Below are 25,461 nucleotides of genomic sequence, written 5' to 3'. Positions count from 1 at the left end.
GCAAAGCAGGTCCTGGGCTCCCTGCTAGGGGCGTGAAGCCTCGGACGGAGGCGGCAGGGCCAGGAGGAGCCCGGGGAAACCCACAGCGTCCCCAGGCAGCCCACAGAGCCGGGAAGAGGCCACCCCGGTGCGTGGTCTCCATCAGACACCGCTCGGGACTCACCATCGCGTAGTAATTGCTGTTCACCATCAGCGGCCCTCGTCCTCGGAGGTAGATGTACTCCTCCCACCAGTCACTCACCTGTCAGGTGCACACAGGAGAGACCAACCGACAGGCTTAACCAGGCTGCCCGGGGCGGAGGCGGGGTGCGGGGGGCTGGGGGAGGGTGCATCTGGTGCTTTGTCATGCGTGTTTGACATCATTTCTCCCTCTCCTGGGGGTCAAGACAGCCCTAACTAGATGGAACGCAGAACAGTGGGAAGGAACTGGAAGGCGGTTTTATTCAAGTCAAGACACAGCTAGAAGATAGATCACCTTCATTTTATAGAGGGTTAAAAAAAAAAAAAAGACCAAATGGAAAAGAAGGGATAAATGTCGGACTGCTAACATTTCTTGACCATCAACACCACCCCAAACTGCCCCCCAGACTGCTTCTCATCTTCTGCTTCCAAGCCTCCCCAAGGCAGTCATTGACTCAACCGTGCTCGGTTCCCTTTCAGAACCACACAGGGCCCATGTGTGCTGTCCTCCCGATGTCCCCCAGAAGGCCAGCAACCTCGTCCTAACTGCATCCACAACCTCCAGGACCCAAGGATCACGATACCCTCACTTTGTAAAGCACACACACATACAGAACAGTGCACACTAAGAACCTAAGGTACTGTGAAAATGTTTACAAACTCAACACGCCCATGTAACCAGCGCAGGATCAAAAGGTGACCTGCCCCACCCACCGTGGCCTCTGGCCTCTGACGGTTTTCTCCAGCCACCGCCCACTTCCAGCCCCACCCACCGGGTGTGCCTGGGTCACACCTTCTCCTCCAAGCTAGCCATTCCTCAAAACCTCAACCCCCCTGCCTCGTTTCCTCCGCCAATGTCTCCTCCCGCCCGCCATGCGCAGGGAAGTTAGCTGGCTCAGGGAACAGATTATACGCTCCTACAGAAAATTCCACCAAGAAAAATAGCGTGTATGTGTACTCACATAATTGGTAGCCCACCAGGATTTTAGCTTCAAATACCACTGCAATCTCGGCCCGAGATTGATAGCAAAATCTTGTGCCAGAGCTGTCATCCGTGTAAAGTCTCCTTCCTTCATAAGAGGCTTCACGGATTCCAGGTACTGGGGTTGATGGAAAAAACATAAGCCTCGTTAAAACAGATGGTTTCCTTCCTTGTGCCTTAGAAAAAGGCAGGTCTTCACACATGGTAGCTAACTCCAATAATAAAGGATGTTTTAGATCAGTGATAACTCAACAAGTAAACTTTTTTGTCCTTTACTGGCATACAAGCTCCCAGATCTTGAATCACCACAAAAATCATCAAAGTGGATTCTAGACTGACAAGATCGAGGTTTGGTCAACAAGGAACTTTCAATGTGTATTTTTTTCTCCGTCATCTGGTCCTTAATAAGAGCTCTATTATCACCTAAGCTATGAAGGTGCCAATGAGATGGGTGGGGAGGCCCTGAGAGCCAAGGGTAGGACCAAAGGCTGGTGTTCAGGACATCAGGACAGGAAAGAGGAGCCAGAATGATAGGGACGGGGAAGGTCACCCCACCAAGTCAAGGCCAGGCCTCCAGTTCAGAATTTTCGGGGTCCCCACTTTGATCCGCTCTGGCCTTTGCAGGTAAGAGCAGGCAGGTAGCAGTTCACAGCACTCAACAGCGTCTACCACGTGCATAAGCAAACTTACGGGACACAAAACTGCTACTAAGCCCTGGGTTTGCCATGAGATTTTTTTTTTTCTGGGCTATGCCGTGGGGCATGCGGGATCTTAATTCCCCAACCAGGGATCCAACCCGTGCCCCCTGCATTGGGAGCACAGAGTCCTAACCACTGGACTGCCAGGGAAGTCCCATCAAGTCATAGACCTTAACTGCAAAGATGCTGGCGTTTCAGAGCGGGCGTTCTGGGGGCGCGTGAAGCTGCACCTACCCTGTTGACGGTATCTTGGACAGCTGGGACCGGCAGGCGTGGCAGAGACGTCTGGAAGCTGTACAACATGGGTTTGCGGCCTGAAAAGATCTTGACCATACCCTTAAAAAAAAAAAAAAGGTACATTCTCAAAGACGAGCTCTGTCAAAGATCTGAAACCAGTTCTCCAGTATATACAACTTGCCGACCATGGACTGATTTTCTGTGCTGGTTAATTTCCTGTAGTCCATTTTCTGCCCCTACACTTGCAGGCCTCAGCCAACAGGTAGCCCCAAATAAAACCCAGGGTGAATGAAACCCTACGTCTGACAGATGCCTTGAGACATCCTGCCCTGCCCAGGTGTTGCTGTTCCCCGGGCACCCTGACATTGGGTCTGACTGTACTTCTGCACGGCGGGTAAGTTCCACCCACCTACTTCTGCAAGGCCCTCGGTTTCGGGATTGGCTCCCGGGGCTGGGAGAGGGACCTGGAGCCAAGTGCAGCCCCTTCGGTCAGTATCAAGCCTGGTGGATGGCACATACTTGCCTGCTATGGTCTGGAATGATCTAAACTTGCTGTGATGACTGGTCATCTCATGCTGACCAGACTTCAAAGGAACTTCTAGGGCTCACAGTGTGTATGTGGACAGGGGGGTGATTCTTGATGTCGAAGAGCAGGTGGGACTCACCTGGACACCAGCCATGAAGGCCACCCTGGGGAAGGTCGTTTACCTTGCTCTGTAAAGTGTGGAAACCATCTCAGAATCTCTCCTGGGAGTTGAATTCTACTTCTCTGGAAATCAGAAATCTTACATCCAAGCAACAGCAGGAAGTCGGTTTGGGAAAGAGTGAAGCCCAGGGTGTATGGGGGGCTTGGGAACGAGGGTGCCCGCTCCTTTCACAAGGAGCCCCAGGGGATAGTATCCAGACTCCGATGAACCCACCACAGGACAAACATCCGCGCACATGGCCGCTAAGTGACAGGCGGACTAAGGGCTGAGGTGAGCTGATGGAAGGTACTAGAAGCTAGGGGTGAGTCAGGGAGTCCCGGTCAACTGGCCAGCTAAGGTTAGAAAAGCTACAAAGAAGCGGACGGATGGCACTTTTATTTGATGGGTGACCTGGATGAGAAACCCAGCAGACATTAATACCAGATGTTCAGAGCACACTAAGATCGTTAAAGAAAAAGAGCCTCTGGCCCAAACAATGAGGCACGTTGAATCAGAGCTCTCTGGCACCTACAGGGCAATGCTCAAGTCACCAAGGGGACTGTAGAGCACAGGGAACTCTAGTCAACACTCTGTAATGACCTATATGGGAAAGAGTCTACAAAAGAATGGATATACGTATATGTATAATGGATATATGTCTATGTACAACTGACTCACTGTGCTGTACACCTGAAACTAACACAACATTGTAAATCAACTACACCCCAACAAAAATTAATTAAAAAAAAAAAGTCACCCAGGGGAAAAGGCCCAGCGAGGACCTTCCTTTCAGAAGTAAAAGCCTCCCACACCAGATGTGGAGCTGACAGATGAGCCGGGCACAGAAGGACACATCCTGCGTGGTCTCACAGGTCCGTGGAACCATGGAAGCAGCAAGGAGGGATGGGGGCTCCCGGGGGCTGGGGGACACGGGGCTGTGGGACGGTTAAAAGGGACAAGGTTTCAGTTACAAGAAATAAGTACGTTCTGGAGGCCTACCCTACGGCATCGGGCCTGGAACCAACACTCCTGTGCTGGAGTCTTCCAAATTTGCTAAGAGGACAGATCTGATGTTAAATGCTCTTACGGCCAAAGGCAAGAGGCATAAGTGGGGCCCGAGGAAACTTTTGGAGAGTGGGTAGATCTGTGGCCTTGGCAGTGATGAAGGTGTCACAGGTGCACACTTATCCCTGAACACATCAAGCTGTGCAAGAGCTACGGCTTCGCAGGTGTCAGGCATACCTCGAGAGAGCGGTTTAAAAACATCCACACCAGTTGTGCACTGGCGGTGAGTTTGCATTACCATCCAGATTTTGGTGGCGCGGCTTAACTTGCCGTGCTGGGCGAACATCCAGCCGTGGTAGGACAGCAGCACCTTCAGGGAGTAGCGCATGGTGATGATGAGGGCCACCCAGAGGCCCGTGCCGAAGAGGACGCCGCTGACCACCTTCTTCGTCTGGCTGGACATGCAGCCACTGACGAGACAAGACCAGACAAGCCACAGGTTGGTCCGCGTGGAAAGGAGGCCACGGGCAATGGCGCCGAGAGACGCCATGTGCTACAAGGTGGGGTGGTCTCCTGTGGACACAGCTGAGGCCACAGACCCCAATCGGAGTCAGGCCTGATCAGGGAGAGGACAACCCGTGTTAAGCCAACTCTCAAAAGACTCAGCCATCTTTCTCCTGGATTCGAGATGAACCAGCCGCATCTGCTTTGCTGGTCCTCTAAACAAACCAAGGCTAATCTGCATAACTGGGGAGCATGGATTACTTCCTCCAGGCCTAGGAATGAGGACGTGGCGGTGGCCCGTCCACGATGAGAGCTCAGCCCCAGACTGACCTGCTTTCTCCTGGGCTGGGAGCCGGCAGCAATCCTGCACTTTCCCTTCCTGCTGCTCATGACGCTTTTTCCTTAAACACACCTTGGGATTTCACCAGGATGCATAAGAAATGCACATCAACCGGCACAACTATTACTTCAACTATTTAGATCAAAAGAGCTTGTTTTCCATCTGGGCAGGAACACTTACCATGAATACACATAGAAACTGATGATGTAAAATGATCATTTAAATCGAAAACTGACAGAGAAAATGTTTTCGTTTGCTAAGGAAAGTAATGTATTATCTGGTAAAGATGGGACTTCAAAAATGAGAAGAAACGCAGCTACTCATTCACCTTTGTGGGCTGTAGTTTTAGTTGTTTTGGAAACCACAATACATTTTCAAAATAAAAATAATTTAAATAACAAATGCTGGCGAGGTTGCGGACAAAGGGGAACCCTTACGCACTGTTGGTGGGAATGTAAATTGATGCAGCCACTGTGGTAAACAGTATGGAGGGTCCTCAAAAAAAAAATTAAAAATATGATCCAACAATTTCACTTCTGGGCATTTATCTGAAGGAAATAAAATCACCCCGTGTTCACGACAGCACTATTTACAACAGCCAAGATATGGAAACCTAAGTGTCCACGGACAAATGAATGGATAAAGAAGAGGTGGTAGGTATATATCAATACAATGGAATATTATTCAGCTAGGAAAAAAAGAAGAAAATCCTGACATTTGTGACAACATGGATGGACCTTGAGGGCATTATACCAAGTGAAATAAGCCAGACAGAGAAAGACAAATATCATATGATATCTCTTAAACGTGGAATCTAAAATATGACACAAACAAGCTTTTTAATGAAACAGAAACAGACTCACAGATAGAGAAGACTGTAATATATATATGTATATATTCCTGAATCACTTTGCTGTACACCAGAAACTAACACAATATCATACATTAACTGTACTTCAATTTTTAAAAAAATGTTAAAAAAAGAAAGACACATACTGTACAATCTGTTATACATGAAATCTAAAAAACATTTTCAATTTGTAACTATATTTGGTGATGGATGTTAACTTTGGTAATCATTTTGCAATATATACATATATCAAATCATTATGTTATACACCTAAAAACTAATACAATGTTTTACGTCAATTATATCCTTAACCTAAAGGTTTCGCCAATATTTGGAAACCACCAATTAAACATCTTCTCTTACTTCAGTAACACAGAAACAAAAAGTAAAATACTGGCAAAAAGTCTGCTTCAAAACATATCTTTCTATATAACCTGTCAATTCTTGCATTCAGGTTTAACTGTAGTCTCTACTTTAAACCTCTACCTTCTTTTCTGATAGTCTAATCTACAAGCAAACTTGGATTTAAGAACCTGTCTTTCAGACAATCTATGTTTTAGATTTCTAAGTCCTATGTCACTGAACTTGGAAAAGACACACACACTTGATTCACAAAAATCAAGTAGTATTTTTACATTAACAAACAAATGATGTGTTCAGTATTTTTAAAAAAATTTTTTTCTTTTTTTTTTAAATTATTTTTCGGCTGTGTTGTGTCTTTGTTGCTACATGCGGGCTTTCTCTAGTTGCGGCGAGCGGGGGCTACTCTTTGTTGCGGAGCGTGGGTTCTAGGCACGCGGGCTTCAGTAGTTGTGGCGCACGGGCTTAGTTGCTCCGCGGCATGTGGGATCTTCCCGGACCAGGTCTCGAACCCGTGTCCCCTGCACTGGCAGGTGGGTTCTTAACCACTGCACCACCAGGGAAGTCCCCCAGCATTTTTTATATATATGCATACAGGCACTTTGACAGCAAGCATTAGGTTTAATAGCTTTCTGTTAAAGGGCGTGTCCCTTCCGAGGCTGCAGGGGATGGGCTTACACAGAGCACGACGTACACCTGGACTCAGGGAAGCTGCAACCTCAGGACACTGGGAACCCTCTCCAGGAAGATTTTGCAGAACAGCCCTTGAACCTGGAAGACGCTGGCCCCTTAACCTGGTCTTTCTAAATTTGGGCCAGGGATGGCCCAGTTTACTGCAATTGGTTTAGAGGGACAAAGAAACAAATCTTATAAAGACCCAGATTAGAAAGGGCTTTAAATAGGCAACACTTCTAAATATAATCCAGGGTAAAGAGACGGCCCCCACTTGAAAGTAAATTAAAAAACTGTGTTAAACCCAAGTAGGCAGGAAATCGGAGGTGAACTGTCTGCGGGGGGGGCAGGCCTGCGGCTCCCCGGAAATAAAGGAGGGGAGGAGAGAGGCTGGGGCAGGGAGGTGAGAGCGACAGGGTCCCTGCCTGGCTTCCCGGCCCCCAGGCAGACCAAGGAGTCGGGCAGGCGTCCAGCACAGGCGTGCTTCCGCTGCAATGACAGGGCTCTGTATCCTGGGCCCTGCGGACGCTTATAAAGGCATGAGCCGAGGTGGCCGGAGGCTCCGAGTGACTCAGCTGGACTCTCGGTGACTCTCGTGTATCCCAGGACACCATGAATACGGAGCAGCTTTCAGGAGTGAGGGGCACCCGCTCAAAGCAACGTAAGAAGATTCAGACCTTTAACGTAAAACCACTTAATCATTTCTTTAGAGTGATCAGAATCAAATTCAGTCCTGAGCTGGGAGCTTTCCTTTATGTCACATTTTGCCACGTTACTTTCCTGTCCTTTTCTGAAAGAACAATATTTAAATCCAAACAACCAACTGATTTAGTAAAAGGCCCAGAAGTTCATCTGTTTAGCTCAGGCCCAGCCCCGACCCTGTAGCTGCGGCCCAGGGACCCCGTAGACATACCTGGGATGCACCCCATCCCTCACAGACCCCACCTGCCCCCCAAAACCCGTGGCGCAAAAAGCAAAGCCCAAGCACGGGACGAGGACTTGGGAACTATTATTTCTCTAGTAATAGACCTACAGTGTCCTCCGATGTTAACAGGCAACACACGAATAGGATCAAAGGTCTGGCAGGGGACAGCCACAGCCAAGCTGGAGGCACTAGTACTTTCCAACCGGAAGATAAAAATATGTCTTCCATGGGACTTCCTGGGCAGGCCAGCGGTTAGGACTTGGCGCTTTCACTGCCCAGGGCGCGGGTTCAATCCCTGGTCGGGGAAGTAGGAACTAGGATCCCGCCCCAAGCTGTTTGGTGCAGCCAAAACAAACATTTTAAATATGCCTTCCAGAGCCAGGGCCGCCATCACAAATGGGGTAATGGCAACAGCCCTGTGTGTGTCCCATCATTTGGCCACTCAAACACCAATAAGGCAGAGGTGCTGTTTTTTTGCGTTTGCCTGGCCAGAAGGTTCTCCGAGGGGAGGCTCAGGGCACGCTGAAGGAAGCACAGGTGTCCGAGGCACCACGCGGAGCTGGATGTGGATTCCAGCTCCCCACTTCCCCTCTCTGTGACTCTGGGCAGGAATCTGCACCTCTGAACATCTCCTCACTTTTTCATGTCGGAGACCCCAGTGAGAGAGGTCACTGCAGCGCAGGGGCCAAGCGGCAGGAGAGGCTACACTGGAGCCAGGGCCACCCCCAGGACCGGAGGGAAGAAAGAGGGGCTCCAGAAATGCCCTCGAGAGCACGGCCAACATTCTGGCATGAGACCCCAGGCACCACGTACCTTGCAAGAAAAATATCAACCAAAGGCCCCGTCTAGCCGAATATCACGGTATTAAAAAAGCTCCTAGAAAAATCTACAGTAACCAGGAGAGAGTGTTGGGGTCCCCCCGGTGTTCTAAGCCAGTCAGACAGGGAGCTGAGGGGCTGAGGTCTCCCCAGAGCCCCCAAGAGCAGTCAGTTCCCGGGGTCCCAGAACTCCAGGATGGACCCCAGTGCAGGGAGGAGACCTTGTCCAGAACCGGCTCCTGGGGCAGAAATTCGTCTTGAGGGTCCCCCTGGCCAGGCTAAGTTGACTGCCACTGCTGGCCCCCACCTTGGGCCCTGACATGTCCTGGCGGGTACCCCAGTACCAAGGCTGGCCTTCTTGTCCCTGGTCTCCAGAGAAAGGTCCACAAGGGTCCCCCAACTCCTGAGGGGACCTTCATACCAGTCCAGGACACGGGGAGAAAGCCGACATGACAACCACAGCAAAAGCCTCAGACTGAATCCACAAGAGCCATGATGTGTGAGAAGACATAAAAACGTCAGCAACAAAAAAGTCAATAACTCCCTAGACCGTTGGAGATTTGAAAGGATTACTTACGTCCTGTCAAGGGTCCGATTGATTTTTGCAATTATTCCCAAAGAGGGGTCGATCTTGGTGTACATTGTTGATACCACGCCCACAACCACGATGAGCCAGCTGGAGGGACTCGCCGGGTACACGCCGGTGATGATGCCATTCTAAACACAGACACGCACGGCATGAGCAACGTCCCTCCTGGTGGTGGGGGCCCGCGAGCTGGCAGGCAGTGGAGGGGTGGGGGGTCTGCACATAGGGGCAGCTAAGCGGCCACACTATCACTACTGGAAACGTTCCCCAGAGCCTCCAGCCCCCAGCTGCTCCAACGTCTGTCCAGCTCCTTCCCTTCCTCTACTTCTGAGCCAAAACCCTCCCTAAAACAGTTCCCCCCGAGAGTGACCCCAGGACATTAGACTCACCCGAAGCACTAGTTTAACATACAGATTCCCGAGCTTCACCCAGACTGACTCAGGACACTGGCCACCTTGCCAACCACGACGTCCTCTCCCCAACATGCTACACCCAGGATGCCTGGAGACAACCCCCCACTCCAAAACTACCCTTCCTGCTGCTCCTGAATCAGACACCGTTTAACCAGTGTTATTTCCAGGAAACCTCACTCCATGTCGAGAATTTGCCGTAAGGTGCTTCAGCCAAAGCTCCCCCAGCCTGCCTTCAAAAAAAAAAGTAGCAGTGGAGGGGGAAGGAAGACATATGACCCAAAATTGGCAAAATGTTGACAGCTATGGAAACGAGCAGTGTGGCTTTATTACCCTCTTTACTTTTGCGTATGTTTCAAAACTTCCAATTAAAAAATCTTGGGACTTCCCTGGCAGTCCAGCGGTTAAGACTCTGCACTTCCAATGCAGGGGGCCCAGGTTTGATCCCTGGTCGGGCAACTAAGATCTCACATGCCACGCAGCGCAGGCAAAATATTTAAAAATTTTAAAAATAAAAAAATAAAAAAATTTAAAAAAATCTTACTGAAGCCATCTTAGTAAGATTGATTTGATAATAGTTAAGATAATAGGTTAAAAAACTCTCAAAGCTTTATCTGAATTCTCTCAGAAGAGACTTACACATCCCTACATGTTATTCTCATTATGGAGAATCACAGGAGATTTTAAACAAAGTGGTTGGGCGCAGGGGGGCCTTCTGGTGTTCTCTGAACCGTTCTTGTAAAATAAACAGATACATACGTTAAATTAAAATGGAGAGGGGCTTCCCTGGTGGCGCAGTGGTTGAGACTCTGCCTGCCAATGCAGGGGACACAGGTTCGAGCCCTGGTCTGGGAAGATCCCACATGCCGCGGAGCAACTGGCCCCGTGAGCCACAATTACTGAGCCTGCGCGTCTGGAGCTTGTGCTCCGCAACAAGAGAGGCCGCGATAGTGAGAGGCCCGTGCACCGCGATGAAGAGTGGCCCCCACTTGCTACAACTAGAGAAAGCCCTCGCACAGAAACGAAGACCCAACACAGCCATAAATAAATAAATAAATAAAAAAGCTTGCTTAAAAAAAAAAATGGAGGGAGGACTTTTCTAGATAAAAGGTCTCTGCTCACCACACCCCCCGACCCGGCAGCAGCTCTGCCAGCCTTGCCCCCCTTCCTCTGAGCATCAGATGGTCCCCTAAGGAACCACGTGGTTAGGATGCACCCTCGCTGTGCACTGTCTGTTTTTGTACGTTAGTTTTGCCTCCTCGGCAGTACCACAAGGTTTTTAAAGTCCGGGAACAATGTCTCCACTGGGTTAAGACGACGGCCACACCGGGGCACCCAAGCTTCTACTTTCCTCCATTTGTAGGTAAAAGGAGGCATCCCAGCAAGGTCAGGAACGCAAAGGGCACTTTCCCCTGTAGGTGGCGCCCTCCTCCACTTCGGGTGAGTCATGCTGCTGGCGCCCACAAGACACCAGCGTGACGGGGCCATATGTACCTGGGCCCCAGACCCCCTCCGGCAGAGCCCGGGAACACCTGTCCAGCCAGGCCAGGTCCCAGGGGCCGGCCCACTGTCTCCCTGGTCACTGTTCCCATCCACCCTAGCTCCTGGGCCTTTTTCTTTTTCTTTTAATATTTATTTATTTATTTGGTTGCACCGGGTCTTAGTTGCGGCTCGCAGGCTCCTTAGTTGCGGCAGGCAGGCTCCTTAGTTGCGGCATGTGAACTCTTAGTTGCGGCATGCATGTGGGATCTAGTTCCCAGACCAGGGATTGAACCCGGGACCCCTGCATTGGGAGCATGGAGTCTTACCCACTGCACCACCAGGGAAGTCCCTTTTCAACAGCCCACCTCCGAGCTGCCCTCTGAAGGGAAAACTGGAAAACAAACACACAAACTGGGGAACAGGGAGGCAGACACTTTTGGTGCACTTTCGTCTTGTTTGAATTTTTTTAAACATGCATTTGTCCTTCTGTGATTCTTATTTTCTTTTTTTTGGGAGAAGGAAGGATTTATTCTTACAGGCAGCAGGTAAGGAGCCCCCCGGGGATCTTCCCCAGCAGGGTCTCCCTAAACAGCAAAATTGGGGAAGTTTTAAGCGAAGGGTACATGCATGTTCATGACTTTTGTGATTTTTAAAATAAAGTGAATTAAAAACAAGACACGTGCTTAAAAACAGTGAATAAGTGTCCACTCTTGCAGGTAAACAGAATTGAGAACATGTGTAGTTCACTGTATTTGCATTTACATGCATCTTTTTCAACGCTGGACTATTTTATGTGCGAGACCGCTGTTAAACTCGCTGCAGTTTCACACAGCTGAAAAACAATCCTTTTCCTACAAGGTGTAGAGGGTTCCGGACTCAGAGCCGAGACATGGATTCTAGCCTTTATTCTGCTTCTACTGAGCAAGTCACTTACCCTCTCCGAGTCCTGATTTCCTCGCCTGCCCTACGGGGTCCCGATTCACCCTACCTGCCTTACAGAATTTCTCCAAGAATTCAGCGAGCCAATACATGGGAAAGTGTTTCACAAGCCTTAAGGACCATGGAAACATACATGATGTGTCATCTACCACGCTGACACACTGAAACTTCAATAAAGGGAATACTGTACAGATTGAAGCAAGTGTCTGAAAACCTTGAATCTGATGAACTTCTTCTTCCAGGAATGAAGTCCAGACAGATAGATCTGCCTGAGGGCCTCGTGGCTCAGCCGGAGGTCGATTCCGTCGGGAGTGACCGTGAACTGAAAGGCCACGGCTTGGTGAGCCTCCGCCATGGTTATCGAGCTCCTGGGAAGACAAGGGGAGAACGTAACACGGTGGAGCACTGACCGGATGTTAGAAAACCCCGGACTTGTAGAGAAGCGTAATCCATTCTGAATTTGACTGTTTTCCTCCCGTTTGATAGATTTCAAGTTTTTCATTAACACACCCGATTCTGTGATTAGCCATCACCCCTCCCCTGCTGGTCCAGCGAGATACCGACAACTGCGGCCTCTGCCTGGAGGCGCTGGGTGATCAGCAGAGTCTAGGAGCCGGAACCCCTCGCTCCTCCCTCCACTCCCCGCCATCCCACAGAACTCTGCTGCCCAGTCTACACCCGGCTGACCCAGGAAGCCCGGGGCGGTTTAGCAACGTGCCCTGCAAATGGGAGGCCAATCCCATTCCCGCCCACCAGCCAGCCTAGAGGCTGGCACAGAAAGTCCACAAATCCGTCCACAATGGCCCCTGATCCCTTATCTTCGGGGATGAACGGTGGGAAAACGGGACCAACACCAAACACCTTGGCCTCTGGTGCGCGTGGGGTTGCTGCCCGAGAAACCCCTTCAGGCCCCACAAAAGGACTCCATGAAAACCAGACGCACAGAACCCTCAGGGGGAGGTGGGCTGTTGACAAGACAGGCTGGGCCTTCCTCCTCAGAGGCTGTAGAAATCAAACTGCTGTCAACAGCCAGTATCACAGTCCCCCGCTGAAGGCTTGGCCCTCCCTGCGGGCTTCCCTGCCTGGCAAAGGCAAGTGCATTTCACTTCCCCTGCTGGGTATATCTGGTCTCCCTTCACCTTCTTCCTTGGCGGGCTCCCGACTCACCTCTTCCCTCTTGGCCTCCCCACCACCAGCCCCTCTGCCACCTTCTGAAGGCGGGTGATGGCACCACCTCCTCCTAAACCGTGTGCCACCAAGCACATGTGGATAAAGAGGAGCTAAAAATCCAGAATAAACCAGAATAAAAATCCAAAATTGTGAGCGTGTGTGTGTATCCCCATCGCATGCTGTTTTTGCTTTTTTTACCCGTGTAATAAGCCTATTGGGGGCAGACGTCGGACCCGTCAAAATCAAGGGTAAGGCGGTTTCAGAGATACCGAGTTACAAAAGTCAAACTAGCTTAGTCTTCAGCAAATCAGGACAAATGATCTCAACTTTCACTCACTGGTTTGTTCAACAAGCGTGTGCTGACTGCCTCCTATGTGCCAGCTGTGGGGAGAATGGAGGTCCCCTTGCCCTCCTGCAGCTCAGACAGGGGGCGGAAAGAAGAGGGAGTGACAGAGGGGACCTCCCAGGTGACACGGAAGCCCAGGAGAAGGATCAGCCAGAGGGCAAGACTTTCAGGCCTGAAGGCAGACCTGTGAAAGGGCTGGAGGTGCAGGGTGGCTGGGGTCAAGGTGGGCGCTAAATTCAGAAAGGGAAGTCCCAGAGGCAGTCGGGTTTCATGCTGAGGGCAATGGAAAAGTATCCAAGGGCTGTGAGTCAGGGGCGTCAGTTCCTGCGTCTGTGTCTGTTCTAAAGAAGACCGCTCGGGCTACCGTATGGAGCCAGGGGCAGGTGGGGTGAGGAAGTGAGACCAGTACGAAGCTGGGGTGGTCTTCCGGGACAGCGTGGCCCAGAGTGGGAACAGGGGGGACGGGGAGGGTGACCCACTCCAGACAGGTTTCGGAGGCGCCCTGGGGCTGGGGTCTGAACCGTGTGGGCGCCACGGAGCCTCCACACGCAGGAGAGCCACAGCGCAGGGAGGGCTGGGAGTGGAGCATTCACCCCGGGGTGGACCGGGGCACCCAGGTGGGGATGCTGGGGCAGAGGGCGCGGCTGGGACGGGCACCCGAGAGCTCTGCTCAGATGACCTTGAAAGAAATAAGCAAGTCGGCGAAACTGCATCCCACTCACGGAACCTTGGCTTGGTGCCATCTGCCCGGCATTCAAGAATAGTTACACATTATTTGGGACTTCCCTGGCGGTCCAGTGGTTAGGACTCTGTGCTTTCACTGCTGAGTGCCTGGGTTCGATTCCCAGTCAGGGAACTAAGATCCTGCAAGCTGTGCGGCGTAGGCAAAAAAAAAAAAAAAAAAAAAAAAATTACACATTATTTACCTGGCACTGAGCAAACGTCCACAGCCTGGCTAATTATGAAGACAGACCCCATGTGAAAGCAGTACGATCTCTAAGCAAAAGCTCGCTACAGGTAAATTTAAAATGTTGAAGACATTTTAAACCAACAGCTGGAATCCATTTCTCAAAAAGCTACCCAAGGTGGCTCTAAGATTTTTCCAGAACCTGAAGGTTAACTCAACCCCTCCCCCCATCAGAGCCTTGGGGTGAACACGAAGCAGGTCTTACAAAGATAAGAATTCTGCACAGCATGCATCACAGCAAATAAAATTATGTGATTGGCTACCCTTTCAATGATTTTTTTAAAAATTAATTAATTTTTATTTTTGGCTGCGTTTGATCTTCGTTGTTGCACGTGGACTTTCTCTAGTTGCAGAGAGCGGGGGCTACTCTTCGTTGCGGTGCACGGACTTCTCATTGCGGTGGCTTCTCGTTGCGGAGCACGGGCTCTAGGCGCGTGGGCTTCAGTAGTTGTGGCACGCGGGCTCAGTAGTTGTGGCTCGCGGGCTCTAAAGCGCAGGCTCAGTAGTTGTGGTGCACGGGCTTAGTTGCTCCGTGAAATGTGGGATCTTCCCGGACCAGGGCTCGAACCTATGTCCCCTGCACTGGCAGGCGGATTCTTAACCACTGTGCTACCAGGGAAGTCCCTCAATGATTTTTAAAATCTTTCAAGGGCTTTGTGCAGAACAGGAAGGGATTATTAATGGCAGTAGATTAAATATAGTGTTTGTAGCCAATTCTCTCCAAAGGTATGTGTACGGTGTTTGCTCGGGGAGCTAACCTCTGCCGGGCAGGGGCAGACAGACAAGGATATTTACAGCCTCCGTTTCTGGAGGCCTTTATCAGAACTCTCTGAAAAACAGATAATTAATAAGGGCCTATACTGTATAGCACAGGGAACTCTACTCAAAACTCTGTAATGACCTACATGGGAAAAGAATCTAGAAGAGTGGATATATGTATATGTATAACTGATTCACTTTGCTGTACAGCAGAAACTAACACAACATTGTAAATCAACTGTACTCCAAAAAAAATTATTTTATTTTTATTATTATTTTTTTTGGTCACACCATGTGGCATGTGGGATCTTAGTTCTCCCACCAAGGATCCAACCCGTGCCCCCTGCAGTGCAAGTGCGGAGTCTTAAGCACTGGACTGCCGGGGAAGTCCCTAAAAATTATTGAAAAAACTCTGAATTTAACTAGTGATTTTCTTGTTTTGATTGGTTCAGACTAAAAACCAAATAGCAGAGTCTTAGGTGCCCTCCAGGTGGACAATCTGTTTTTCTAGTTTTGCAGGAGCCAGGATGACCATCGTGAGCCAGCCTCCCCTGATCTGAGCCAGAAGCAGGAGTTAGTGAACCGGATGACAAGGGCTTGAGAAGCTCCCTCTGCAAATCTATCGAGTGAAAATTCCACCCTCGATTTTGGCATCCACAGCCTCGCACTTGGAAACATTTAGCCTTGTAATACTGTCCCCTGCAGCCACCAGGACAATGCAGAGCTTAGCTGCAGCAAACTACCACTTCACACTCACCAGGACGGCCATAATCAAAAGGACGGGCGATAACAGGCGCTGGCGAGGATGTGGAGAAATCGGAACCCTTGTGCATGTCTGGCCGGGATGTCAGACGGCACAGCCCCTTTGGAAAAGTCTGGCAGCTCCTCAAACGGTCAAATGTGGAGTTACCACACGACCCAGCAATTCCGCTCCTAGGCTCATGCTCATGAAAACATGTGTCTGCACACAAACCTGTACATGATGTTCACGGCGGCATTATTCATAATAACCAAAAAGTGGAAGCAACCCAACATCCTCCCACTGATGAACGGGGTACACAAAATATGCCCTATCCATACAACAGGATGCGATTTACAGGCAATACAAAGGGATGAAGCGTTGACACACACCACCGCACGGGTGAACCTTGAAAACATGATGCTGAGTGAAGGCAGCCAGACACAGATGGCCAAGTATTGTACGATTCCATCTACGGGAAATGTCCAGAACAGTCACATCCACAGAGACAGAAAGTCGTGGTTGCCTAGGGCCGGGGGGAGGTGGGGGTTCAGGAGAGGAGGGTTTCTTTTGGGGGTGATGAAATGTCCCAAAATTGATGGGGGGTCACAGCTGCACACACGTGTGAATATACTGAAATCACTGACGTGTACGCTTGAGGTGGGTGGATGGTATGGGATGTGAATGATCTCCCAATAAAGCTGTCACAAAAACACCGCTGTCTCATGAAACAGAAGTGTTATCTATTTAACACTCATGCATCTAAACCTCCTCTCCTCAGATACGTAATTCAGGTGGGCGGGCGGGTGGATGCATTACTCCTTTCCCCCAGTGTGGCCCTAGTTCTCCATTCACACCAAGGACCCCTTTAAACAATTGTTACTTCATAACCTTAAGAATTACTATTAAATGCTTTTAGGTGTCACATGATATGGTGGTTATTTTCTAAAAGAGCTGCTGTCTTTTTTTAATGTCAAATCACCAACTTTATTTGTGATTCAGATTAAATTCTATGCATTGCTTCACCAATACACATGGAAATATAACTATATGGTGTATTGTACGTTATCATTCATCAGGATGAGACTTTTTGCAGGTGCCTGAAGACAACTGTTTCAAAATGTAACATGCACACATTTTACAATCAAAGTTAGAAAACTATTTTTTAATTGAATGGTAAGAGCTGCTATCTTTTGGCGATACATACTGAAATATTTACCAATGCACTTTTTTTTTTTAATAAATTTTATTTTTATTTATTTATTTAGCTTTGGCTGTTTTGGGTCTTCGTTTCTGTGCGAGGGCTTTCTCTAGTTGTGGCGAGCGGGGGCCACTCTTCATCGTGGTGCGTGGGCCTCTCACTGTTGTGGCCTCTCTTGTTGCGGAGCACAGGTTCCAGACGCGCAGGCTCAGCAGTTGTGGCTCACGGGCCCAGCTGCTCCGTGGCATGTGGGATCTTCCCAGACCAGGGCTGGAACCCGTGTCCCCTGCATTGGCAGGCCGATTCTCAACCACTGCACCACCAGGGAAGCCACTACCAATGCACTTTTATCATGTTGGGATTTGCTTCAAATCCACTGGAGGTGGGGGAAGGATGGACAGGGGAAGGAATTGCCATATGTGAGAACTGGTGAAGTTGGGCTGTGACCAAGTGAGAATCCTTATGCCTGTGCTGCCTTTTTTTTTTTTTTTTTTTTTTTTGGTGGGGGGGCCATGCCACATGGCTTGCGGGATATCTTAGTTCCCTGACCAGGGATCGAACCTGTGCGCCCTGTAGTGGAAGCACAGAGTCCTAACCACTGGACCGCCAGGGAATTCCCACCTGTGTCTCTTCTGTATGTTTGTCATCTGCTCTAATAATTGCTTAAAATATGTGTAAGGAAATAAAACACGTATCCTCTGCAGCCGGTGCTAAATCTCACACCCAGAGACCAACTTTCAAAGCTCCCCAGACGCAACAGGGAAATAGCTGCTCACCCACCCAACCACACCTACAGAAACAACAAGAAAGGAAGGGCGAGGCTGCCTGTGGGGTCACTGCGCCCCCTGCCCTGGGGCACCCTCGCAGGGCATACCCCCAGCTCCTACCTTCCACCCAACCCAGGTGGGTGTGGGTGCAGCCTGAACGCACCGCCCTGCCTCTCCCGCCTTGGAGTCGCCCCGAAACAGCAGCTGGAATAACTGATGAAGACACAGCTACCATCATTTCCCAAAGGCTGACCACGGCCCCTGGAAATGAAGCATCTCCCCCGGGTCGCTCGACCAGAGGGTTCCTAACATCTCTAAAAATGGGGACCTTTTTCTTCAAATGTAAACACACAGGAAAGGTTCGTGGATAAAGCCTTTCAACCCTCTTCTTCCTCCCCTTGGCCCTGAGCGGTGGAGGGCTCCAGACCAGAGTTTGAAAACCACCATGAGAATGGTGGAACCTTGCCAACAGAGAGCCCAGCCGTTCCTCTGGATATTTCCCTGAAGTTAATCAGGTCAGCAGCCCCGCAGAGTTGGCAAAAGTGCCTGGAGCTGAAGGGCCACTGCTGACGAATGGCCTCCCCACTGCTGGCAAATCTACCTGCCTGTGAGCAAACCACCTCCAGGTGAAGCTGGGGGAGAGGCCAGACCTGTTCCAGGTGCAAGGAGGCATGCCAGTAATAAACTCGTGGAAAATCAGGAATTATGAGGACCGCAAAAGAGCCCCAGTAAACTTTACTGTATTAATACAGCAGGATGTTTTCTGTCTTACAGCAGGAGATATTGCCAACGCATGAGAGCAAGGAATCACACCTACATATCCCCTCCCGGAAGGAACAGATACTAATACTTCGCCATGTGGACCGGAGACTGCCCTGTCCCCAACTCTCCCTTCCCGGTCCACATCCCTAGAGCCCCGAGGAGCACCAGCCCAGGCTGGCATGGCTGTCCTGTCACTGTCAGCGCCGCTGCAAACCTCAACACACCAGGAGAGGAAGGGCCCTGCGGCCAGCTGGCAGGCTGGGGCCCGTGTCTGGATCCGGGCCACTTACCCTGGACAACCTCTTCTCTGCACTCCTTCAACCTCACAGAATAAAGGCAAAGGGCACGCTAGGGGACTTCCCTGGCGGTCCAGTGGTTAAGACTCCGTGCTTCCACTGCCGGGGGCGCGGGTTCCATCCCTAGTCGGGGAACTGAGATCCCGCATGCTGTGCGGCACGGCCAAAAAATTAAAAAAAAAAACGGGTATAGCAGGGCCCCAAGGGCCAGGCGAGCAGGTGGCACCCCCTCCCCGGCTTCCCTGGGCTGGCACGGGCTCTGCCATGTCCCACACACGGTGTGCAGCTAAACCCTGAGTGTCCATGTGCCGGCCCCCTCTCCAGCTTCCTCTCCCTCCCAGGTAAGGTCACCAGGTGCGCAGACTGTTTTACCAGTTCATCTGCTGAGGGTCCTCTTCCAGCCCCTCTGCACCCGGGATTCAGCCACCCACAGGGCCCTGCCCAGGGCTTTGCCTTGTATCTGCGCACATGAGTCTCTCTCCAAGCTCATCTACACTGATGCCAAAAACAAGTCAACTGAAAACCCATCTTGCATCTTTCCCGCATCCTCCCCGCCAACTCTCTCCTTGAAACACCTCCAACCGCCTGCCATGCCGGGGCACGAACGGGCTAGGGTGGTCCTCCCTCCATCTCTCACCCCATGCTGGACCACCACCAGAACCTGCTGTTCTGGGAAGGCATGCTGCCCCTCTCCCCCAGTACCACTCCACCTGGGTGGAGAGACGCGGCTTCCCCAGGGACCCACCCACAGAACGTGCACCTGTGCCCCGGATTCTCGGGAGGCTGGAGAAGAAAACACACGAACTGTCTCCACTTCTGCACTCGGTTGTTCTTGCAAATCATCATTGGGCAACTACCGGAGGCCCTCGGACAAGAATTCTGAACTGGAGAGAACAGGGGGACAGTGGAAGAACCTTCTGGGAGCGCAGGCTGGCTGCTCCTCCCCGCCGAAGGTCTGGCCAGGTGATGGGAGAAGGCCCCTTGGGGACTGTTCTTGATGTGAGGCCACCTCCTGCCATGCTCCGCCAGACCAGCTCGGGGGTAAACTGGAGGTGGCCGCTGGTGGCAGCAACCCCCCAGCTGCGGGGAGACATCCAGAAATTGATCCAACGTGCTGAAAACAAAGCCCTCTCTGTGTGCGTGTCGGCCGTGGGGCTACAGACCCGTTTATTTCCCCTGGGAGGACAGAAATCACTTCTGGCCGCATCAGGTGGAGAGCGCCCACCTGGAGCCCCACCTGACGGTGATCGTGCACAAACCTCCCGGCCCGGGACACACCTGGGCGCTGCCGCCCGCCCTCCCCACCACTCCCCCGCCCAGCTGAACATGGGAACCATGTGATGGTGCTGCCTTAGAAACCAGGAGGGCCACTAAAGGAGGGAGTCAGTCACCAAGGTCTGTGCCAGAGCACTTAAGCACCTTATGCTAATCTGCTCCAGGAAAAACACCGGGATCCAGAATAAGACACTCCGGTTGAGAATGACGACCTATTTATTGCAATTTTAAAAATTCACACTTCTGGTCTTGAACTACGCCGCTCTTCCCGAGGCCCTCCCAAGCTCAGTCTCCTGGTCACCTCCTCTTTGGCCAGGCACACTGGTCATGCCCTGTGGCCTGTGAACTCCGACTCATAGCTGGGATGCCTTCTGACCTTTTTCAATTTCCCTTTTTCTGCTTCACACCTAGCTTACAGCTCCCCTCTCCCAGGTGCCTGCCTTGGAATGCACATTCCGGAAACACAGGAATTCTATCAGTTACATTTAGCAATTTCAGCTGCACTTGCTGGCCAATGACTTTCACCTGTCAGTTATCCGTTTAATCTCCCAACATAAGCTGTAAAGCTCCCCAGGACACGAATCCTTGTTGAATTCTCTGAACAAACCATGAGCCCACAGACAGTTCTCCAACAGTGAATGTGTCAAGTAAACAATCTGGGGGGTAAATGCTGCAACGCCTCATTCAATTTTGGTAAGACTACCTTCATTTTAACAGGCCCAATGCCACCCCCTAACTCCCTGGCCAATAAATTGGTCTGTACTTTGTCAAATGTGTTCACTTTGCCGTCTTTCTCCACAACCAATTCCTTTTAACAAAAGCCTTTAACCTCAGAGGTCAGTGGCCTGCAAATCGTAACACTGGTCATGTAATCAAGAAGTCATCCATAAGGACTTCCCTGGTGGCGCAGTGGTTAAGAATCCGCCTGCCGGGAGAGTAGCCCCCGCTCGCTGCAACTGGAGAAAGCCCGCAGGCAACAACTAAGACTCAATGCGGCCAAAAATAAATAAATAAATTAATTAATTAATTAATTTTTAGAAAGTCATCCGTAAGACATCCTGTTTCCCTCAAGGGCATCTGGCCTCCTTCAGAGCCGTCCTCCTCCACCCCCACCCCCAGGTTCTGCAACAGGCAGCAGGAAAGGAGGTGAAAGGTCACCCAATGGCAAGTGCAGGGCCAGACTTCAAAACAGGCCTGGGGAAAATTGAGGTGTGAAAATCACCTCTATAATATAAAACAATAAAAACTTGCCATGTGACAGCAGGTTTCCAAGAAAACGGTCTTTATAGCATATAATAATATAATATATAATAAATTACGTGTTGTCAGAAGCCTTTCAAAACAGTCTTGAAATTAACAGATAAGGAGAGAGGTAGGTAGTAGATAAATAGATAAGGCATACAGATTAATTTTTGTGCTTTTAACAATGAAGATACAAAATATTCTTTCTACCAAAGTCTTTGGCATATGCCAGACAATGTGATCCGTATTTTACCTGCGTTAACCCATTTAATTCTGACTGGAACCCTAGGAAATGGGTACTATTGCTATTCCCATTTACAAATGAGAAGACTGAGGCTTGGATGTCAAGAAACTTGCCCAAGGTTACAGCTAGCAAACAGCAGAGCTGGGAATCAGACCCAGGTCCAACTCCAAAACTCATGTTCTTACCTACCAAGTTAGCTGGTAAGTACTCCACACAAAGTTCTACTTAAGATTCCTAACGTTACAACACAGATATAAAATTAGGTCACTCTGTCGTAACCAAAATGATGTGATTGCAACCAGCAGTAAAACTACAGTAAGTACAAATACAGCGGGTGCCAACTCTAAAATTATTCCCATGTTCCAGTATTTCCAGTACTCCCACTAGAATTGCACAGTTCACAGGCCCACAGAAGCGGACCCTGCCCTCTATTAAAATCCACCTCATCTAGAGGCAAACAGCTGAGCTGGAAATCCTCTGAGAAAAGGTCACCCACAGGAAGCGATAGCTTAGCACAGCAAGAGTACCAGGCAGGGTCTCCAGGAGCACAGCCTGTATCCCTCATCAGAGTGAGGCTGGATGACACTTGGGCCAGCACCCCTGGAAAACCTCCTGAGAGAAGCCACTGCAGGCAAAGAATCTGTAGCATCATCTTTAGCGGGGGGCAGAGCAATTATCTTATCATCTACCACATATTCTTCTATGGTCTCGTGACCAACGCCTGGGAGGGTTCAGCTAAACAAAGCTGATTCTGCCCTCCAGGACTGGCTCCAACTTGGGGAAACCATGTTCCTGCCATTCTTGACAACCAAGGTGGTACCCAGGTTTACCTCAGCACTGCTACCCGAAGCACATCAAGGAAAGTGCCAGGAAGGTTCTGGAAAGGTTTCACCAGCCCAGGGGTTCATGTGTCTTCTCAGGTTCCTTTTTGCTCTTTAGTATTTAGTATTCCTGCCATTTTGCTGCTGATGAGGGTGAGAGGTTGGATGCAGGCAAAAATTAGCAGTAACGGGAAGAAAAAATAAAAGGGCTCCTCTCCACTAGAGTGTGGGCACCCCACCTCTCTGCACACTACGGGCCAGTCCTTATTTCCTTGGAGACATGATCCTCTGTAATTGTGCTCTTGTGTTTGTTCAGCAAGTGTGTACACAAACAAATACAAATTATTCTTTCCCTAATCTGACGGAGGCACCTTAGAAGCAAGAACATGAGACTCAGAACTCACTTTAAATTTTGGGGAGGGCTTCGTGCACAGGAAAGGTGCAGGAACTTTCATTTATGAATGGCTACATCTTGAATTGATGACAGAGCACTGAAGAGCCGCGTTAATTAAACTGGCCACACGGTTCATTTCTCGCAGTGAAGTATATCATAATAAACCGTTCACATTTACAGAGTAAAGATGCTCAGTCAAGGCAGGTTATAGGGGAAATCTGAATCATTTTCCCTTTTTCTATGGCTCTCGAAAAACAACAGCTTCTGCCTACCGAGGTACTGTAAAAATAAAACAAATTCAAATGTAAGACTTATACTGTGCCTTATCAACAAGTGATGGTTAATCAGTTAAATGCAGAGAAACGTGATTTCACCAAGAAAAAGAATTGGGGAAAGGTCATTGAGGGTCACATTTTTTTTTAATTTTTTTAAAAATTTTATTTATTTATTTATTTATGGCTGTGTTGGGTCTTTGTTTCTGTTCTAGGGCTTTCTCCATTTGCGGCAAGCGGGTGCCACCCTTCATCGCGGTGCGCGGGGCCTCTCACTATCGCGGCCTCTCCTGTTGTGGAGCACAGGCTCCAGACGCGTAGGCTCAGTAGTTGTGGCTCACGGTCCCAGCTGCTCCGCGGCATGTGGGATCTTCCCAGACCAGGGCTCGAACCCGTGTCCCCTGCACTGGCAGGCAGATTCCCAACCACTGCACCACCAGGGAAGCCCCAAGAGTCACATTTTTATAAAGAAAATACAGAATGTCTTGGGGACTTCCCTGGTGGTCCAGCGGTTAAGACTCCACACTTTCACTGCAGGGGGCGCAGGTTCAATCCGTGATCCGGAATTAAGATGCCGCATGCTGTGCTAGGCGGCCAAAAAAAAAAAAGAAAGAAAATACAGAATGTCTTGGCAGGCCTAACCTGCCAAGATAATTGTCTAACCCAATTATCTGTGCTACCTCTTCAGGTGTTTTTCTCTGTATGCCCATCCAGAAGGACCCCCTCCAGCCTGGCCAACATCAGGACAATGGCCTGAGCGAGGACGGCTGGGAGAGGCATGCATCCACCCAAGAGAAGTCCCCGAACCTCTCCTCACCACCAGGGTGTGGTTCCCTCAAATGTCCCTAAAACCTTGTGGGGGGTGCACCGTATTTCCCACGCACGTGCTTCTCCTTTGCACCCAGAAGTACAGTTGAACTGGTCAAACCACACGTTCCAATTTGGGGACTGCAGAAGGCAGCTGTATCCATAAAACCTGCCTGAGGGGCTTCCCTGCTGGCGCAGTGGTTAAGAATCTGCCTGCCAATGCAGGGGACACGGGTTCGAGCCCTGGTCCGGGAAGATTCCCACATGCTGCGGAGCAACTAAGCCTGTGCACCACAACTACTGAGCCCGCGTGCTACAACTACTGAAGCCTGCGAGCCACAACTACTGAGCCTGCGTGCCACAACTACTGAGCCTGCACGCCTAGAGCCCGTGCTCCGCAACAAGAGAAGCCACCGCAATGAGAAGCCTGTGCACAGCAACGAAGAGCAGCCCCCGCTCACTACAACTAGAGAAAAGCCGGCGTGCAGCAATGAAGACCCAATGCAGCCAAAACAAAAAACCCTGCCTGCGGGCATGGTATTGTTTGCTGGAAGCTGTATTCATTTCACACCCTCAAAAACTACTGTCACATCTGGCCTCTTTTGGATCCTCATAAAACCCCTGTGAGACAGGATGACAGGTGTCAGAGGCACCGCCTTAGAGATGAGGAAGTGGAAACTCAGAAACACACACAGCTGATTCAACGTCACATCCAGTGGGCCCTGGGCTGGGGGAGGTGCCGACACCCAGGCCCTCTGCCTGCACAGTGGTCTGGGAAGCAGCCTGTCAGAGGGAGGGGGCACACGTTTTGGAGAACACAGATCTGGGTTCAAATTCCAGGTCTGCCACTTAGACGTGTGTGTGTGTGTGTGTGTGTGTGTGTGTGTGTGTGTGTGTGTGTGTGAGTGGGGGGGGGGGCGAGAGCACATGTCATCGCCATTCATAAGATCTGTTTCCTGTCAAATAAAGTACGCACATTACTCGTAACTCACGTTAGGTCTCCAATGCAGGAACATACTCTGTACCTTCCCAACTGCAGCCACAGGCCAGCAGCAGTCCTCCAAGAATGTGGATTTCCATCCTTCCTCTTCCCACTGTGTTTGATACCCCAGCCCAACGTCTTTGACATTTAACTTTCAGCAGCATTACTGTACTTCACTCTGCGCAACAGTGTGTGCTTGCAAAAGGAGAAAGAAACCAAAACTCCGTGCATTAAATCTTTTTAAGGGCACGGAGAGGCCGACACTTGGGAAAATCAGTGATACATGTATAATCTTATAAATGAAGTATTATTTCATAAAAAGCAAAGTCCGAGTTACAGCATATGACGACTTCTTAAAAGGCGAGGTTATTTTGTGTTAGCTTTTTTTTTTTAACATCTTTATTGGAGTATAATTGCTTTACAATGTTGTGTTAGTTTCTGCTTTATAACAAAGTGAATCAGCTATATGCATACGTATATCCCCATATCCCCTCCCTCTTGCATCTCCCTCCCACCCTCCCTATCCCACCCCTCTAGGTGGTCACAAAGCACCGAGCTGATGAGCTGATCTCTCCCTGTGCAATGCAGCTGCTTCCCACTAGCTATCTATTTTACATTTGGTAATGTATATATGTCCATGCCACTCTCTCACTTCATCCCAGCTTACCCTTCCCCATCCCCGTGTCCTCAAGTCTGTTCTCTACGTCTGCGTCTTTATTCCTGCCTGATCCTAGGTTCATCAG

The 25,461-nt window shown here is 50.1% G+C and overlaps 1 protein-coding gene across 3 annotated transcripts in view; it reads right to left on the bottom strand.

The window, feature by feature from the left end:
- CPT1A (carnitine palmitoyltransferase 1A) overlaps nucleotides 1–25,461 on the bottom strand; it is a 64,651-nt gene that overhangs the window by 34,959 nt on the left and 4,231 nt on the right. For all 3 annotated transcript variants that reach the window (XM_082342565.1, XM_082342567.1, XM_082342566.1), the window contains exons 2-7: nucleotides 11,889–12,042; nucleotides 8,835–8,974; nucleotides 4,087–4,258; nucleotides 2,095–2,196; nucleotides 1,143–1,280; nucleotides 164–241 (exon numbers count right to left, since the gene is read on the bottom strand). In XM_082342565.1, coding sequence (XP_082198691.1) covers nucleotides 164–241; nucleotides 1,143–1,280; nucleotides 2,095–2,196; nucleotides 4,087–4,258; nucleotides 8,835–8,974; nucleotides 11,889–12,029 — 771 coding nt within the window. In that variant the 5' untranslated portion in view covers nucleotides 12,030–12,042. The remainder of the gene's footprint in view (nucleotides 1–163; nucleotides 242–1,142; nucleotides 1,281–2,094; nucleotides 2,197–4,086; nucleotides 4,259–8,834; nucleotides 8,975–11,888; nucleotides 12,043–25,461) is intronic.

This window comes from Balaenoptera borealis (assembly GCF_965194805.1).
Source record: "Balaenoptera borealis genome assembly, chromosome: 11".
Taxonomy (NCBI): domain Eukaryota; kingdom Metazoa; phylum Chordata; class Mammalia; order Artiodactyla; family Balaenopteridae; genus Balaenoptera; species Balaenoptera borealis.
Note: the sequence above shows the minus strand (reverse complement) of the source record. Positions and strands in the feature narration are given on the sequence as shown.